Here is a 15,227-nt window from a genome sequence, read left to right as displayed (position 1 = left end):
TTGTGCTTCTTTGGGCGGGAGCGTTAATTGTGTTTTGTTGTTTTTCTTTGTGAATGACACTCCAGTTTGGCTTGCGTTCGTAGGTTTGATCGATGAGTAGTATTCGGCGCTCTGTTGTTTGGTCTGCATAGCGCGCGACTAGCCGTTAGCTGGCTGGCTACGCAGGAGCCGTTCGGCGTCGGGCAGCTAGTCAAACTGTGGACCAAACCCTTGCAAACGTCGCTTCTCTGCGTGCACAAAATGACAATACTGTCCGTTCATGGAAGTGGACGCCGCCTTTGACCACAAAACGAATGAAGATTGAGTTTTCTTTCCAACGGACACCCCCCCCCCCCATTTCGGCTCAATCTAGCTCCGTAGCTAACTTTAGCAGCCCCAAAGATGAAGAAAGGTAGGCCATCCTTTTAAACATCCTCACTTCATCTTTACTGCTCACTACTTAACTAATCTTTTATACTTAACGCTACTTCAAGTCGTCCTCTCACAGTTACAATGCGATGACAATATTTGAACGACGGCTGGTTAATGGAAGTATCTGCTTGGAAAGCACGGAAAAAATGTCATCGAGCGGCTTCCGATCGACGGGCACTTTTCAAATGTTTTCTTCTTTTGCGTGGCTGACCGAAGTATTTAATCATCTTTCCAAAGCATATGACGTTATAAGCGTTGACGTAGCTCACATAGCCGTCTCTTTGACTGACACAGTTGATGTGTGTGTGTGTGTGTGTATATATATATATATACACACATCTATATATATATATGTAAAATGTGTGTGCATATTTTTTGGGGGGTGTTCCATGTGTGATGCAATGTTGATATGTTGTACTTGCATATTTGATAATTTAGTTAAAAATGAGTGTCATGATTATTTTATACATCTATTAGATGTATAAAAAAATATTATTAGTTCACTTGTTTAAAATATAAAAAAGATGCAGTATGTTAAAATATTTCTTTGTTGGAACCATTTTGCTGCTGGAGCGTCACGTGACTGGTGAGAGTGTCTCGTTAAGTGGGAGTGAGCTGGACATTCGAGAGATGAGGTCAGCTCATGATACAAGTGACCGTTTTTTAACCAAACAGAGAGACATGGACGAAGAGATTTTTTTTTTAGTTTTTTTTTTGGACAACCTTTTTTAAAAATTAAATAGTAAAGACGTTGTCCTGATGTTTGCGTTTAAAACTCATCATGACTCTGGCCTCAAAGGTGTTTTGTCTTTATGGAATAACACGAACACACATATTTGAGGACACTACCAAAAGAAAAAAACCCCAGCACAGTTACCTTTATCTTCCATGACATAACTTCTAGAATTCCAAACCCCTGCAGTATAATTCAGTACTTCACAAACAATTTTATATCAATATGAAAACATTAACGCACACACACACACATTTGTGGAAATGAATTATGAAGGTTCTTTGTCAAAATTAAAGTTCAATGTGAAGTTTTGTTCAACGAGCACCATCTGAAGTTCATCGCGTATGTGGAGTGACATGTGAGTGAGTGAAATGTGATGTGTTTGGGTCACTGTAATTCAGTGTTAGGTCATCTTCTGCGGCCATCAACTTGTTTGAGAGAAGACTTAAACAGGAAGTAGAAGAACATATCACACACACAAACTGCACCTTACTTTCTTAACCTCCCACATTCGCAGCGCTAATTCGTTTTTCTGCGGTTTCTTGTGCGTTTTTTATTATTATTATTATTTTTTGCTTGTCTATCACTTGTCTGATGGCACCCCGTCACCCCCACGACCCGTAGCCTAACCCGGCAGCCAAGACGAGGTGGACGTTCCCCGACAGCATGATGTCGTCCAGTCCCAGGAACTCGGTGCGCCTCCTGTCGCGGCGGGAGCGCGGCTGGCAGACGTGCAGCTCGCAGCGCCTGCTGCACATGCTGGTGGAGGAGAAAGTGCGCTGGATGAAGTGGCAGAGTCAAGTGAGTATGCTGCCGCCCGCTGCCATTTTCATCTTCTCTGGCCTCACGACACATCGCCGACTTTGCTTTTGTGCTCAGAAAGTTGAACTGCCCGACAGTCCCAGATCCACCTTCCTGTTGGCCTTCAGCCCTGACCGGTGAGGACGCGCCGCTGGCTTTTTATTGTCTTCTTCTCCTCCAATCACTCGCAGTGTTGGCACTGAGTCATAAAAAGAAAACGAGAAAATAAAGAGTTTGGACCTATTCCCAATGTGAATTCAAGAAATGAAAACTGATCATATCTTCTCAAAAATCTCGTGCATCCCTAAAAATAAATGACTGGATGATGACGCCGCAACGTAGTTTTAGGAACGTAACCGCCGGTAGTGGTGAACAACACGTATTAATATCTGCAAATTGCGACATGAATCGAAGAAGGCGTGACTCGATGGAGATGGAGAATAAAGAGCGAGCGCGTGTGGCCGTTGACGTGGATTTCTGTTTCCCTGGCGACACTCTTCAAGGACCCTCATGGCCTCCACACACGTCAACCACAATATTTACATCACCGAAGTCAAGACCGGGAAGTGCCTCCATTCCCTGGTGGGCCACCGTAGGACCCCCTGGTGTGTGACCTTTCACCCCACCATTCCTGGCCTGGTGGCTTCTGGGTGCCTTGATGGTGAAGTTCGCATCTGGGACTTGCACGTAAGTAGGAAAGATGGCCAAGAGTCGCCACGCCTCTCGGCCACGCAACGTGACTGCGGCCGTTTGGCCGTGGAATCGCGACGCTGACCCTTCAAATTGTTTGCATGCATGCGTGCGCGTGCGCGCAGGGCGGCAGTGAGAGCTGGTTCACGGACAGCAACGTGGCCATCGCCTCGCTGGCCTTCCACCCGACCGCTCAGCTCCTCCTCATCGCCACCAACAACGAGCTGCACTTTTGGGACTGGAGTCGACCGGAACCGTTTGCTGCCGTCAAGACGGGCAGCGACGCCGAGCGAGTGCGGTGGGTCCCGCCGAGCGCGCGGTGCGGGGGGGGGGTTCCGTCATCCTCACCGAGACTGCTTTGATCTTAAGATTTGACCAGTGCCGCCTTGCGATCAGATGCTTTGACACGCTTGCGAGGCTCGGGTTGGGCAGTTAAGAACAAAATCAAAAAACGGGGGGGAATACACACACACACACACACCAAATCGATGAACAATCGTTTCTTAGGAAAAGTGATTTCAACAATCAAAGTAATTGTGATGATTTTTTTTTTTCTTTTCGTAATTGTCCATCCCCCCAACGTGCGCCAACTGGGCGGCCCATCGCCGCTCATGCAACGCATCAAACTGGCCTCTTGACGGCGCTTTTTTTTCTTGGTGTAGGAAGCCGTCGACGCGTACGTGCCGTTGCGCAGCGCGCATCGAGCAGCAGCGTGATGTCGGCCATTTTGGCCACATCCCGCATGCGGCCGTTTGCAACTTGAGCGAGCTCGCGCCAGCTTGGAGCGACGTGACTCGGTCAAGTATGTCCTTGTCCCGGGTTTTGTGTTCCTCAGGTTGGTGAGGTTTGACCCGCTGGGTCACAACCTGTTGACGGCCATCGTGAATCCGTCGTCGAATCAGCAGGTGAGCTCCTGACGGTGCTGGATTTTGGGGCGAGCTCTCGGAGCCCGGCGCCAACGTTTGCGTTTTTCAGAGCGAAGATGACGCCGAGGTTCCCATGGACAGCGTGGAGCTCCCTCACCCTCACTTCCGCCAGCGTTCCTTCTTGCCTCAGCCCGTTCGCCGCACGCCCATCCTGCACAACTTCCTACACATCCTCTCGTCGCGCTCCCCCAGCGTGCAGAGCCCGGCCGAGCATGCGCGCCCCCTCGCCGAAACGGCGGAATCGCCCGCCGCCCCCCTGGGCCACTTTGCCAACACGGAGCGCGGGTTGTCCTTCCTGGGCTGCACCCGCTTCCTGGGCATGGCGTGCATGTGCGGTCACTGCTCGGCCAATCGCGGACCGTCCCTGCCGTCGGAGCCCCCCCGGGCCCCGCCTTCTTCCTCCTCCGCGGCCCGCACGGAGCCCCGCCGGCCCTCGGAGCCTCGCCCCTCAGCCTTTACCTCGCTCTACTACGGCGGCGGTGGGGAGCCCGATTCCACCTCCAGACCGGGGCCGGACTGGACACGCAGCTTGCTGAGTATGAGGGGCGGCGGCGGCGGCGCGGGCCCCAACGTGCTTCCGCCCAGGACCTCGTCGTCATCCTCGCTCAGCCTCCTGGCGGTGTTGCGCCAGCAGGACGGCTCGTCGCATTCGCCGGTGTACACCTCGGCCAGCGACGGGCGAGGCTTCCCGCAGCAAGGGGACGGGTCCGGTACCAGCAGCGGGCACCACCCCTTCTGGGACGTCTCCCGCGGCAACCCCGCCTCGTTTCGGAACGTGTTGCAATGCAACCTGAGCCGCTACTTCCTGGAGTTTGAGCGCATGCAGGAAATGGAGCCGCCGTCGGGGGGCGGCCAGGAACAGAGCCGAGAGCTCCTGAATAACAACGTGGACTCGGACGGAGCCGGACCCTCCTCGTCGCCCACCGTCATCCATTACCAGCCTCCTGCCCCGCCACCTCCCTCCGCGCCCCACCCCCCGGACCCGGCCGCCCCTTCCGGGGGCTCTCGCGGCCACTTGAACCGCTGCCGGGCGTGTCACAACCTGTTGACCTTCAATCACGATTCTCAACGCTGGGAGCGCACCAACCAGACGTCCTCCACCTCGTCCGGCCCGCGGCCCGCCCCCGCCTCGCCCTCGGCGACGCCCGGCGGCCCGGACCCGACTGCCGGCGAGCGGCGGCCGGTGGCCGCGGCGGGGCCGGCGGCCTTCCCGCTGGCGGCGACCGCCGAGCAGACGGTGGGTTTGGTTTACAACCAGGACACGGCCCAGTGGGAGAGGGTCTACCGCCAGCCCACCGCCACCCGGGCCCCCGAGCCCCCCGAGGCCTTAAGCCAGGAAATGCCTGTGGATCCCACACCCGTGGACGAGGACTACCTCAGAAGGTAGCCACGGCGGGGGCTGAAAGTCTAGTCCGCGAATTGTCCCGTCTCCTCCTCACCTCTTTTTGTCTCTCAGGAGACTTCTGGAATCTTCTCTCATGTCTTTGTCTCGCTACGACTTGACCGGATCTCGGGACCACCCCATCTATCCCGACCCAGCTCGGTAAGCTCATCGACCATCCCCGCGCTCTCCCGACGAGTCACGTTTCCTCACGCGGCCCGCCGCTCGCTGTCCAGGCTGTCTCCCGCCGCGTACTACGCCCAGAGAATGATCCAGTATTTGTCCAGACGCGACAGCATTCGTCAGCGATCTCCTCGCTACCAGCAGAACCGCCTGCGGGCCATGTCTTCGTCTTCCGACGGGCCGGCCGGAAGCGCGTCGGGCTCCGTGGAAACCGCCGACGTGGACTTTGACGAGCTCGAGTGAGTCGGTTCCGGTGACGCGCCGCGCGGCCGCGGGTGGCGCCGGCTAACGACCTTGTGACCGCGTTTCAGTGATAACGGCGAGCGAGCGCGGCACAGGGCGCCCCGAAACGCCAGGATGTCGGCGCCGTCGTTGGGACGCTTTGTGCCAAGGTGAGTTAGCGTCACGCGCCGGGCGAATATATTGACGGATCTTCACGTTCCGTTTTTTTGTCCTGCCGCCCGCAGGCGCTTCCACCTTCCCGAGTACCTGCCCTACGCCGGAATCTTCCACCATGAGAGGGGCCAGCCTGGCTTAGCCACGCACTCGTCGGTCAACAGGGTGCTAGCCGGTAAGTCCCCCTTAAACGTCAGACAATCGCATCTTATTTGCACTCGCTGTCTGTCAGAGTTGAACCCGGACAAGTTTGAACAGAAGAAGTCGACTCCGGGAAGTCCGGCGGGAGTGGATCTCTCAGGGCGAACGGCGAGCAGTTGCTCCGCGATCGCACTCAAAGTCCCTCGTGTTCCGCGTCGGTCTTTTATTGTTGACATATGCAAAATACAAGAAAGACACTGCCCCCGATATTTGCATACCACCCCCCCCCCCCCCCTTCCGGCCCCTTGGTCAGAGATGTGATTAACTTTTGTCAAGCTTTGAACCACAGATACTTTTAGCACCGTCTCCCACGAATAAACAAGTCGCAGACTTTGCAGATGACAACCGGTCGCCTGGGCCGCGACCGGTTCCCAGAACAGTCGCTTGATGTTCCGAAACATTTGGTTCCGAAACTGTTCAGCGAGTCTAGCCTCCTTCTATCTGTTCGCACTCTTGCGGTAATGTGATTCAAGAGCCCCGCGTCCGGACGGCGCAGACATTTGGGGGCGCTAAATATGGGCCCAAATGAAGTGGAACTTTAAATATGACATCATTCTGTTCGTAGATTCCTCTAACGCTCTCCGACCTCCTCCTTCAGGCGCGTCCATCGGCGACGGCCAGTCCGCGGTGGCGAGCAACATCGCCAACACAACCTACCGCCTGCAGTGGTGGGACTTCACCAAGTTTGACTTACCCGAGATCAGCAACGGTACCCGAGTCCTTTACGTGCGCAAACCGCACAGTCGGGATGCTGGCTAGCATCTGCCTAATCTAGTAGCGCAACGTTGGCGCAACGTCTGCTAATTTTGCGAGCCGCGCGACGTCCCGCTCGTTTGAATTTTGTTTGCCGCGCGCAGCCTCTGCCAACGTTCTGGTGCCAAACTGCAAGATCTACAACGACGCCAGTTGCGACATCTCGGCCGACGGCCAGCTGCTGGCCGTCTTCGTTCCCAGCAGTCAGCGGGGTTTTCCCGATGAGGGGATTCTCGCCATCTACTCCCTGGCGGCGCACAACCTCGGGGAGATGCTCTACACCAAAAGATTTGGTAGCGGACGCGCGCGCCCGCCTCGGTCTCCGTCGTCATCCTCACCTCAGCGCTTGTAAAACCCTCGTTTGCTTCCGCAGGCCCGAATGCCATCTCGGTGAGCCTGTCGCCGCTGGGCTGCTACGTGATGGTCGGCCTGGCTTCTCGCAGGATCCTGCTGCATCCCACCACTGACCACATGGTGGCGCAAGTCTTCCGGTTGCAGCAGCCGCACGGAGGGGAAACCTCCATCAGGGCGAGTCCACGCTCACGCACGCACGGGGCAGCAGTAAATGTAACACGGGTAGATTCGGAGGTACAAGGCCACGATGGCGCGCTAGCTGGGATGCACCGATTGATCGAGCGGGATCGGCGCAGGCGCCGGTTTCCCGAGATTTGGCGGGACGCATACCCCCTCGAATAAAACCGATCAGGTCATCTCCCTCCACCTCGCTCTGAGAAAGTCAGCCACTGTTCTCTTGTGCCGCCAGATGACGGGTAAGAAATGATAATGCTATTCTAATATGATAAGAACAAATCATGAGCCGCAAGCCAGCCGTCGCTAGCCAAAATGGCGCAAAGCAAGGTGATTTTCCTTTTGAAAGTTCCGATGAAAACGGAGCGCTGTTCCTTCGCTGGCCGTGGAAACTGGCACTTGTCGTTTGAACGCGCCAGCGAACGAAGGAATGTCGTCCGGTGTCTTCCAGATGGTCTTCAACGTGGTTTACCCCATGGCGCCAGACCAGCGGCGTCACGTCAGCATCAACTCGGCTCGCTGGCTTCCCGATCCCGGGATGGGTCTGGCGTACGGAACCAACAAGGGGGACCTGGTCATCTGTCGACCCGTGTGAGTGCGCCCGTCCGTGTCACTTCCCGTTTGAACGTTCGCTCAACAAAGTGCCCGGCCAGTGGACGCGCAAGTGACTGGATGCGATGATATGATTATCTTCCTAATGTTAATGGTCACTGGCAACAGGAAGTCTGCTGGGTCAAGACCTTCAATTTGGTTCGTTAATGTTAACGAGGTTTTGAGCCCCCGCTTCCTGCGTGCGCCTCCGTTAACACGCGTGGGGGGTGCGTGTGCGTGTTCAGGTTCTACCGCAGCGACGGCGAGAGCGTCGCCGAGTCCAGCGCGGAACCGTTGTTCTCGGTCAACAACGGCGGCAGCAGCCGGACGCGGGGCTCCGACCGACCCGGGTGAGTACGAGCCCGATCCGCCCCCCTTCTCGGCCAAGGGTACGCACGCGCGATAATGGGCCTCGTTGGTATTCAGGCCCAGTCGTTCGGGATGGAGGCTGGACCGGGACATGGGCTTGATGAACGCCATCGGTCTTCAGCCCAGAAACCCCGCCCCCTCCGTGACATCTCAGGGGACGCAGACGCCCGTGGTCCAGCTGCAGAACGCCGAGACCCAAACGGAGCTTTCCCAGCCCGGCGCCACCCGGCCGCAAGCCGGTACCGATTTTTCTCGTTTGCGTGGCCCTCGCACTTTGACCTTCTCACTGATCCGCTCTCCATCTCGTTCGTTTGGTTAGCCCCCCCGCCCCCGCCGCCGCCGCCCGTCGGTCTAGCGGCCGACGCTCATCTTGAGTCTCAGAACGCGGGAGGTCCGGACAGCGGCCGAGCCTTGGCGGAAGCCCCGGCCAACGCAGGTACGCCGCATGCAAAAGTTGGGAACTGGATTTCCGGATATTTTCCTGTCTGAAAACAAAAAGTGTCAAACTATCGCACCGTGTCACCGCTCTCCTATTTTCGTCAAAGAATATAAAATGAAGAGTATGTACAAAAGAGGGCTGTGACGATCCCCCACATGTACATTAAATCCTCAAAAGGTGGAAAAAGGTAGGCTGGAGTTCAACTCATCCAGCTCTGCCCTTCCTTCATTTAATTTTTTTTTTTCTCTTACGTCCTAATTGTTTCAACAATGTATAAGACCGTGTTTGTCTGATTAAATATTTGAATTAAAAAAAAAAAGTACCTCCACATGAAGATAGTATCATTTTTACATCTATGTCCATGTATAATAATTCTGAAGGTCTGAAAACACAAAAATCTCCTAAAGAGCCTTGAAAAAAAATCACGAAGGCATCAACAGTGACATAGAAGTCCCACTTTTTAGCTCCTGGGAGGTGCATCACCCCTTCCCTCATTGAAACAAACCTTGCGACCTGCCTCGGGAAATAACTCGTTGACATCCAGAACTGGTCTACAGAATCCGAACCCATGGATTCATTGACTCATTTTACGTGAATTCATATCTGGAAAAACTACACGTGGATTTGAGATGTAGAGGCAACTTGACAGGAAGTGTCTGTTAAATGGGAAGTCGAGCCTAAAATTCCATCCTGTGTGTCCTCGTGAATTTTGCATTTGTGGGATATGAATTCCGCACCTTTTTATCCATCTGGGGGAGTGGCCATTTTGCCCTGAAGTGCCATTCGCCATCGCCTGAAAATGACATGACAATGTCGAGGCGGGCTCAGGTAACGCCCTCCTCGGTTCCCGCGCACCCTGGGCTTAGTTGTGAAGCATGCAGAAGAGTAGCGTATTTGGACCGTGGGGGGGGGGGGGCGTAGAACGTATTATCGTCAAGAGCATTTTTTTGCCTCGACTTGCCCTTTTTAGTAAATGTGACGCGTTGTCGTGGTTCCAGGCGAGGAGGGGGGAGGTTCCGGCGAAGACGCTCTGGCCCGAATCCGCCGCCTGATCGCCGAGGGCGGCATGACGGCCGTGGTGCAGCGCGAGCAGAGCACCACCATGGCATCCATGGGCGGTTTCGGCAACAACATCATCGTCAGCCATCGGATCCACCGCGGCTCACAGACCGGCGCCAGGTCCGGCAGAACCGCCGTCGGGCCCGCCGCCGCCGCCGCCGACTCCTCGGGGTCGTCCCTCGTCGGCAGCGAGCGGGCCCCGGCCCCCGACGCGCCCGAGCGCCCGGCCCCCTCGTGGGGCTCCCGCTCCGCCGAAGGCGCGGACGACGTTTTTGATGGGGTGCGAGTGGACGAGGACTCTCTGCCGGGCCCCTCCTCTTCCTCCCCCTCGCCTCACAACACTTTCCACGGCGACCCTTATAGCAGGTAGTGAGCGGTGTCCCCGATCTGACCGAAAATTGCCCTCATCCTCCCTTCAAACCTTCAGCGGTGTCGGTGTGCACTTCCCGTCACATGGAAGCGGCGCCAACATTCCTTGCCGCAAAGGCTTCGAGCGAAACGCGCGGCCGCTCGCTTGAGTGCCACGTCCCGGAGGCGTGTCGGCGTCCTCTGCCGGCGGCGCCGACTCGCCACTTCTGTGTATCTTTACCGCGTGACCTTTCCAACGTTTGCGGGACGAGACGCGACTGTGCCGCCGTCAATCATTTATCAACGTCCGAAGCTCCTCCCATTGTCGCAACGGGTGCGTGTACGTGACTCGGCCGGTGCTCGCTCACTTAATTTATTGGAAAAAGCCAAACGGGAGCGGCAAATCTTTGGGCCGCTTGGGGTCACCTCGAAAACATTCCAGTGTTGGTAATGTTACGCTTGTGACCGGTTACAGCGGCGCTCTCGATTCATCACCGGTGAGCAGAGAGTTGAGTTTCACCCCCCCCCCCCCCCACCTTTATCCCTTCAGACTCCTTCAAAATAAAACTTGAAATGTTTCCTGTCGACCGTACAGGCGCCGCGTTTACATTTCCTCTTAAGTGTGCGTGTGCGCGCGCGCGCGCGGGTGTGTCAGGTCACGGGTGGTGTTTCCACGGTGACCTGGCCAAGCTCCTCCTGGCTTTACTTGATTGGTTAACACTGAACTAAACGCTCTGGTCACAGCGCCGCTGCTCCTGCTGCTGGTTCCCCAACGACGTTGTCATCGTTCTTGGCTCTTGACTTTTTAGATGTGATGTCATTAAAGAACTTGGAGACTCCAAAGACTTCTTCCTTTTCTTTTCGACCTCATGATCATGATGGCTACAGCAGCCGGGGGGATAGAATGACGGACAGATGAATGTAACATGTCACATTTAACACCACGACTGTGTTCATGTATCCCCCCCCCCCCCTCATTTATCAAAAGCAAACACAGATTTGACACAGCCCGCCTTGACTGGGAAGCAAATGTGATGAGGGTCGATGACGACAGCAAGGATGATGATGAGTGAGGAAGGAGGGACGACGCGGCGCTTGTTGAAGTGAGGCGAGCGCAAGACATCTCGTCGGAGATTTGTTGCAGGCGGCGGGACTCCTTTGCGGGTAAGTCGAGACTTGTTCGTTCCCCTTTGCAGTCATGTCAAGTTCCTTTCCACATCTCCCTGCTTTTGTTGTTCTCTACTTGTCTGTCCGTAGAGAAGGGGACTTTTTAAAATGCTTTTTCAGGGGAAAGGGACAAGGCTGACCAGTAGTGAAAATCATGGAACCATTGACTCCCCAATGTGAAGATTCATTTATTTATTTTTTTTGTAAACGCAAAAATACCCAAACATTGAAAATGCATTTTCCACAAGAAGCAGAGGTGAATCCCTAAAAAAAAAAAAGCTTTGACCTACGAACACAGTAACAGATGGCAGTAACTGGACTATCACAACAAGGAGCACTTTTTTTTTTTCTTTAAAGAGCTTTCAAACTACTTTATGTTGTTGCTGCCATGGAAGTGGCGTTTTGGTTTATTTTTTTATTTTTATTTTTTTTGGGCTTGAAAGTGAATTTTCGGTCATTCCCCACATTCTCAGTGCAATCCCTCTCAAATAGCTCCGATCCCATCAGAGGATGGAAACCAGAAGCCTCCTTGCTGGCTCTGTTTATTCAATCTGAAATCTGATTGGTTCCGATTATTTAAAGAAAACTAGAGAGAGCGAATCGGACATTTCCGTCGTGTCGACATGGCGTTGGCCAGCAATGCCGAGTCTTGATTCTGAAGGCAAAGTGGACATTCATGGGAACACAAAGGAACGAACTCTGTTTGGCCACCCCAAAAAATAATTGATGGACGAGACTGTCGGAAATAAAGTAATACCGAGTCACTTTGAAATGCTTTTGATCACGTTTTCAGGCCAGCTGAGAGAAGGCTTTGAAGGCCACTCCTAAGTGGCCATGGGAATACGGTACTTTGCCAGCTAATGAACATTCATTTCAACTGCGAAGCACAACAGTCACGGGAGAGCCGCAGGCCAGCGTGTCATCGCCTCCCAGCCAACGGGGATAAATTCACAGCATCGAAGTGCACCAAAAAAAAGAAGGCCCAGTGCTACTTTTGGCCACGGAAAGGCGAAGGAGCCATTTTCACCTCAAAAGAAATCCTTTTAAGCGGCCGTGGAAATGTACCGGCAGATTCAATCGACAGTTTTCAAAGTGAATGTGAGCTTTTTGAAAAGGGCTCAGGGCACTCGAGCGTTTTGGATAAAGTGCTAGAGAAGTGCACTCCATTTACCATTTCCACAAATTAATTTTTTTGGGGGGGGGGATTTGTTGCAAAATGTCTATTTGAAAAAAAAAAATAGTAGAAGGAGGAGTATCTATTCCTATCAACGTAAATAGCGAATTGGGACTTAGAGGAATGTGCAGAGTTGTAATGTTCATTTGTGTCCGTTTTATACCGCCACCCCGGGGGGGGGGGGGGGGGGGGTTGGCCTTTGTATAATAGACAAGCTCCTTACGCAAGCGCTCACAGCCGGGTCAAGGGTGTCCAAGGATGTTGATATGATTGCATCCGTTTTGCGTGTGTTGAAGGAAAATGGCAAACGGGTCGGACACCAACGCCTCAGCCTGGCCCCGCCCCACGGTCAACGCCTCCTGCCAGTCTGCTGCCCAGGTGCTTCTGGTCACCGCGGTAACGGTGGCGCTGAGCGGCGTCACCGTTCTGGGTAACTCGCTGGTTCTCCTCTCCGTCAAGGTCAACCGCCGCCTGCGTACCGTCAACAACTACTTTTTGCTGAGCCTGGCCACCGCCGACCTCCTGGTGGGCACCGTCTCCGTCAACGTGTACGCGCTCTACGCGGCATGCGGCTCCTGGCCGCTGGGAGCCGCCCTCTGCGACCTCTGGCTGGTAGTGGACCACGGGGTGAGCGCAGCCGCCGTCTTGAACCTGCTGCTCATCAGTTTGGACCGCTTCTTCTGCTTGACCCGGCCGCTCAGCTACCCGCTGCGGCGCACGGGCAAGATGGCCGCCCTGATGATCGCGCTGGCTTGGCTGCTGTCCTTCGCCCTGTGGACGCCCGCCATCCTGTGCTGGCAGAGAGCCGGGGGCCAGCGCCTGGTCCCCGAACCCGAGTGTTACCCGCGGTTGCTTGCCAGCCCCGCGGTCACTCTCGGGACCACCCTGCCCGCCTTCTTCCTGCCCGGCTTGGCCATGGTGGGCCTGTACGGACACGTGTCTGCCGCCAGCCGGCGGCGGCTGAGCGGGCGTCGCCGGCCACCGGGGGACCGGGTCGGGACATCCGCTCCTTCCCTGCGAGGCGAGGTTACCGGCGACTGCTCGTACCTTGACCGATTTCGGAGGAACGGGGCGCGAGCGTCCATCGGAAGCAACTCGTCCGAGTTGACCGCCTTCTCGCCACCTCCATCTTGCACCGGCATAAACCACCACCACGACAACTCGGCTCGCTCTCGACGATATCGGGCGGCCTCGGCGGCGTTATCCGCCTCCCCTGCGCCGTCGTCCGCCTGGCGTCGAGTCACAGTCAGGGAGAGGCGGGTGACGCGCACCATTCTGACCATCCTTCTGACCTTCATCCTGACCCGGGCGCCGCACAACGCCATGGCGCTCGTGGCCGCTTTCGGTCACGTGCGCATCCCAGACGTCCTGTGGCAGGCGGGCCTCTGGCTGGTTTACGTCAACAGCGCCGTGGACCCCGCTTGCTACGCCCTTTGCAGCCCCACCTTCAGGAGCACCTTCCGCCGCCTGCTGCTCTGCCGCCGCCCCGACCCGCCCGTGTAAAGGTCAACGGGGGTCGTCGCTTCTGAGCCGACGTAGTGAAGCTGAGCAATAGCGCGGGCTGCCGTTACAAACGTTGGCAACGGGAAATGACGTCATGCCAACTGCATGCAAACATGCCGTTTCTTGGATGTGACATCAGACATGTCGCAATTGCTGTGATGTCGTGTTATGTCCGTTTTAATGTGACATCGTCCACCTTGTCTATTATGACGTTGGCTTCATCTGATGACGTGATCAAGTGAAGTAAATGGTAATGACGGTTTTCGTAACGTTCACGTGTGGTTCTGTTGCTTTCCTCATTTGTGAGTCTTACATCCAATTTGATGGATGTTCATGAATATCTTGTGCAAGAACCTTGCTGGCAAGAACTACGCTTCGATGAGTTTTCCGTGTGCTGTGTTGCCGTTGGGACATTTTCATTATCGGGCTACTTACGCTTTAGTTACTGAGTTTGACAAGCTTGTTTATTGTGTACTCCGCCTCGGTCACCCAAAGTTTGTGCGCGCGTGTTCTTACCAGTAGGCCCGTTAAGTCTGCTTCCTCAGCTTTCGTCTTGTGGCCGTGATGTCACGATGGCACAAAGAGGAACGACTTTGTGTTTATACGCCGCCCAGTTGTTGTCATTTGCATATTTGCGATATTTCAAAGCAGACCAAAAGTGTGAGGTCATAAGAAGACAAACTGAGACAATTGAATGTAAGCGAAAGCAGCACCCTCTAGAGGCCAGCCGTAAAACAACGTGCAAAAAGAGCACCGTGCGCGAACCAGACGTAGGGCGAAATGCTTTTTAAAAATATAATCAAAATACGCGCATAAATGCAAACTACATACTCTTAATACATTTAATCTTTTAAAATACTTTTTTTTTCAATCCACATACTAAAGATCCACTTTCCCTAACCCATGAAGGGTTTGAAGCAAACAAGAAAACATCCACATACTGTAAATGACCATTCAAGGATGGCACAAAACCGCACAACTGATTTTGTACATTTTCTTTTCAGAAAAAAAAACAACTCACTCAATATCTTAATATTGTAATACTTATTACACGTACACTAAAGATTTGAGCTCATGAGTTATTGATTGGGCTGGCGACCAGTCCAGGGTGTTGCCTGGCCGGCCGCCTCACGACCGAGTCGGCTGGCACCACAGTCGCGGCTGGGACAGGCTGGTCCAGCTCACCCAAGCGACCCGCTTGAGCTGGTCGCTTAGAGAGCGCTATGGAAAAAGGAAAGCTGTCGCGACCCCTGCTGGAATAGATGGAGAATAACAACGTGAGTCAAATATATATCTATGGTGTCATGACGAACGATTCTTCTGAGTGGCTCCACGTACAGAGGGAAGCGTCCGACTTCTTCGCCCGAAGTGTTGAAGTGCACGAGGCAACAAGCGCCTCAGCGATTTCTGCCAGGTCGAAGGCGATCGTACAGCACTACCATACAAATACGATACGCATATTATCAGCGCCAATAGTGCAATGGATAGAACGAATGAGATCGGACGTGTGCGTGCGTGCGCGCGCGTACGTGGAAACGCTCGCGCGCTCACGAGCACTTTCGGTAGTTTCACTG

At 54.5% G+C, this 15,227-nt stretch overlaps 2 protein-coding genes across 4 annotated transcripts; both read left to right on the top strand.

Annotated features, from left to right (window-relative positions):
* The first annotated feature begins 109 nt into the window (after positions 1–109).
* Positions 110–10,652, top strand: ambra1b (autophagy/beclin-1 regulator 1b). Of its 2 annotated transcripts, none has more exons than XM_086108902.1 (19): positions 110–391; positions 1,769–1,945; positions 2,024–2,082; positions 2,449–2,632; positions 2,761–2,933; positions 3,471–3,540; positions 3,611–4,944; positions 5,018–5,104; positions 5,230–5,364; positions 5,437–5,517; positions 5,593–5,696; positions 6,321–6,431; positions 6,580–6,768; positions 6,849–7,003; positions 7,455–7,594; positions 7,840–7,944; positions 8,021–8,202; positions 8,283–8,399; positions 9,401–10,652. In XM_086108902.1, exons 2-19 carry the CDS (start codon positions 1,811–1,813, stop codon positions 9,829–9,831), a joined length of 3,792 nt encoding a protein of 1,263 aa, XP_085965028.1. In that variant the 5' UTR covers positions 110–391; positions 1,769–1,810; the 3' UTR covers positions 9,832–10,652. The 2 variants fall into 2 exon arrangements, with proteins under 2 accessions (XP_085965028.1, XP_085965027.1); XM_086108901.1 differs by having other exon boundaries at positions 5,179–5,364.
* A 95-nt stretch (positions 10,653–10,747) lies between these two features.
* On the top strand, positions 10,748–13,906 carry LOC147206936 (muscarinic acetylcholine receptor M4-like). 2 transcript variants are annotated; one of them, XM_086108905.1, is made up of 3 exons: positions 10,748–10,973; positions 12,447–12,528; positions 12,610–13,906. In XM_086108905.1, the coding sequence occupies exons 2-3, from the start codon at positions 12,451–12,453 to the stop codon at positions 13,651–13,653; spliced, it is 1,122 nt and encodes a 373-aa protein (XP_085965031.1). In that variant the 5' UTR covers positions 10,748–10,973; positions 12,447–12,450; the 3' UTR covers positions 13,654–13,906. The 2 variants fall into 2 exon arrangements, with proteins under 2 accessions (XP_085965031.1, XP_085965029.1); XM_086108903.1 differs by having other exon boundaries at positions 12,447–13,906.
* Positions 13,907–15,227: the final 1,321 nt, after the last annotated feature.

Source organism: Hippocampus guttulatus, chromosome 4 (assembly GCF_054856545.1).
Source record: "Hippocampus guttulatus isolate MCC_2025c chromosome 4, RoL_Hgut_1.0, whole genome shotgun sequence".
Classification (NCBI taxonomy): domain Eukaryota; kingdom Metazoa; phylum Chordata; class Actinopteri; order Syngnathiformes; family Syngnathidae; genus Hippocampus; species Hippocampus guttulatus.
Note: the sequence above shows the minus strand (reverse complement) of the source record. Positions and strands in the feature narration are given on the sequence as shown.

Coding starts and splice junctions, on each gene's coding strand:
- ambra1b (XM_086108901.1), top strand. CDS start 1,811: ATGATGTCGTCCAGTCCCAGGAACTCGGTGCGCCTCCTGTCGCGGCGG. Junction 2,633..2,760: donor TTCGCATCTGGGACTTGCAC/GTAAGTAGGAAA, acceptor GCGTGCGCGCAG/GGCGGCAGTGAGAGCTGGTT. Junction 3,541..3,610: donor ATCCGTCGTCGAATCAGCAG/GTGAGCTCCTGA, acceptor TGCGTTTTTCAG/AGCGAAGATGACGCCGAGGT.
- LOC147206936 (XM_086108903.1), top strand. CDS start 12,451: ATGGCAAACGGGTCGGACACCAACGCCTCAGCCTGGCCCCGCCCCACG.